The sequence below is a fragment of the Penaeus chinensis genome, chromosome 8, assembly GCF_019202785.1.
Source record: "Penaeus chinensis breed Huanghai No. 1 chromosome 8, ASM1920278v2, whole genome shotgun sequence".
NCBI classification, from domain to species: domain Eukaryota; kingdom Metazoa; phylum Arthropoda; class Malacostraca; order Decapoda; family Penaeidae; genus Penaeus; species Penaeus chinensis.
The window spans coordinates 33803966-33806465 of record NC_061826.1 but is presented as its reverse complement, the minus strand read 5'-3'; the positions used below and the strand labels follow the sequence as shown (position 1 = coordinate 33806465).

At 35.1% G+C, this 2500-nt stretch overlaps 1 protein-coding gene across 10 annotated transcripts in view; it reads right to left on the bottom strand.

Moving 5' to 3' along the window:
• Positions 1-981: 981 nt before the first annotated feature.
• LOC125027931 (constitutive coactivator of PPAR-gamma-like protein 1) overlaps positions 982-2500 on the bottom strand; it is a 66972-nt gene continuing 65453 nt past the window's right edge. For all 10 annotated transcript variants that reach the window (XM_047617091.1, XM_047617089.1, XM_047617088.1 and 7 more), the window contains one exon: positions 982-1131. In XM_047617091.1, the coding sequence (XP_047473047.1) occupies positions 988-1131 (144 nt within the window). In that variant the 3' untranslated portion in view covers positions 982-987. The remainder of the gene's footprint in view (positions 1132-2500) is intronic.

Below are 2500 nucleotides of genomic sequence, written 5' to 3'. Positions count from 1 at the left end.
GATATTCTTTATACAACAGTGTTCTCTTGAATGTCAACATATATCCATCTCTCCCTTAGCTCTATACAACTGTGGGAAATATAAACTTCAATAAAACTGTATCCTCTGTCAGCACTATCTGTTGGTTCTTAATTGCCTATTCTTTACTTTTCCTGTCTTTTCATGTGCTGCCACTCGATATAATATTATTACTTCTTATTTCACATATAGATAATCAATCTTGCCTTTTAAAAACTTTCAATGACTCCTACACATACATATTAATGTTACTGTATCAGAAATCCTACATTCATAGGATTTTGGTGCTAACCGACTTGCCTCACTATTCTACTTCGTTGATTTTTCATATTAGTTTGTGTAAAGGGTAACGATAGTTTTCTTTTTATTCTGACGCACGCGGGTGCACAAACACAAACACACACACACACACACACACACACACACACACACACACACACACACACACACACACACACACACACACACACACACACAAAAGTAACATATAAATTATCTAGAATACTATAAACACTATCGGCATTCCAGAAAAAAAAATTATCTCAACAAACAATTTGCTTCAATGCAGAACGCAAATAGTAATAATAGAAATAATAATGATGATAATGATAATGATGATAATAATAATAATAATATTAATAATAATAATAATAATAATAATAATAATAATAATAATAACAATAATATTAATAATGATAATAAAAATAATAATAATAATAATAATAATAATAATAATGATAACAATAACAATAATAATAATAATAATAATAATAATAACAATAATAATAGCAATAATAATAATAATAATAACAATAATAATAATAATAATGATAATAAAAAAAGGACAACAATAACAAGTAAAAGGCAAACACAAAATAACACAAATAGGGTAAAAAAAAAAAAAAAAAAAAAAAAAAAAAAGCAAAACAACAAGAATCTGCCAAGCGTGGGATCAATCCATGGACTACGTTAACGCCTGAGTGACAAAACCTTCACAAATCTTGCACTGCGGCTGCTTTGCGGAACCCCCCACCTGTTGCCAGGCGCCTCCATGCTCATCCCTCGTCCCCGGCTCGAGCGAATCTCACGCTTCTTTATCGTGCGGCGTTTGGCCTGCAAGGGGAAGAAGATACAGGAGGAGACACAAGGAAGTGGGGAAAACAAAATTAATAGTCAGTGCAGGATGAGGTCTGTGTGCAAATGTTGCCGAGATAATCTTATCTTTTTATTCTTATGAATTACTTTATAATATTCTTTTATCCTCTGGGTCATCTGACATAAAAGCCTGCATGAATAGACCAAAATTCCCAAGTGAAGCATTATTCTAACAATAATTGAATAATACATCTTTAGCAAAACAGAAGAAAAAAAAACTGGTGTATTATGATCTGCTTAATATTTTTTCATTATTTTTATGGCAGACATTGTTCCTTTACCCTTTTGCACATTACCAGTGGTCAAATAGTGCATATGAGATGCCCAGCTACTAGTGGTGAGTATTCTCCCCTACAGAAGCTGCTAAGGTTAGGTACCAATGGATTTAGCAATGTGATTAGCAATGAGTGCACAGTGCAGCTTCCCAAAACGTGAGTGAAGTTGTTTGCACTGGGCTACATGCCAGTCACTAGTATATCCAGGTCACGGTATTGGTTATGTCACCTCTGAACTTTATGACCCTTGGTTCAACAATAGAACAGTTTCATGTTATGCCAGCAAGTACACTGGGGACAATAGTGTCTTTCATCTTTTATATAATAGGTTTTGTGTGTTTTCTGTTCAGAGATTCAAACAAGCTTTGTAAGTTATTATCTGGAAGGGATTCTTTTTTTTAACTCATCTAAGATGATCCTGATTCATGATTCATGCTACACCAGGTAGCATTCTGGCATGATTAATGGTTTAGCCATGATGTGATGGGATATGGTCCATCATGAGTGAGTTATGGATTTGCACATTCTTGGCTATGTTGATATTGTAGTTTCACATCCCTACTCTCAGTAGCCATGGATCACCACTCACAAAACTCAGAGAAATTATGTGGAGGTGATGCATCTTCTGCCTGTTACACAATGATTCAGGTAAGGGACACATTTTTTTCAAGTCCACTGTGTAGTCCCAAGTTTGAGTATCTTATCCCTTACTTGATTTTTGGGATTTTTCTGTTTTCCTGGTTATTTCTGTGTTGGTGAGACTAAACTCTTGTTAATCTTGCAACGTATGTGGTATGTTGGCATTTCTTTAATTGGTGGTTACTGTGGTGCAGCGGTAATGTGCATGACTGGGTACCAACGTGTGAATTCAAATCATGCCCAAATAGTCTGAGACTAAAAGGAAGGGCATCCACTCAGGGTAACTGTCCCCACCTGCCAATACCAAAGACCTTTGAAAGAAGGCACCATCCTGGCCCTTGCGAGGAAGTTCATGACATAAAAGTGGATGACTTGCATTTCTTCAATTCTCCTTCTTTCTTTTCCATTATTTA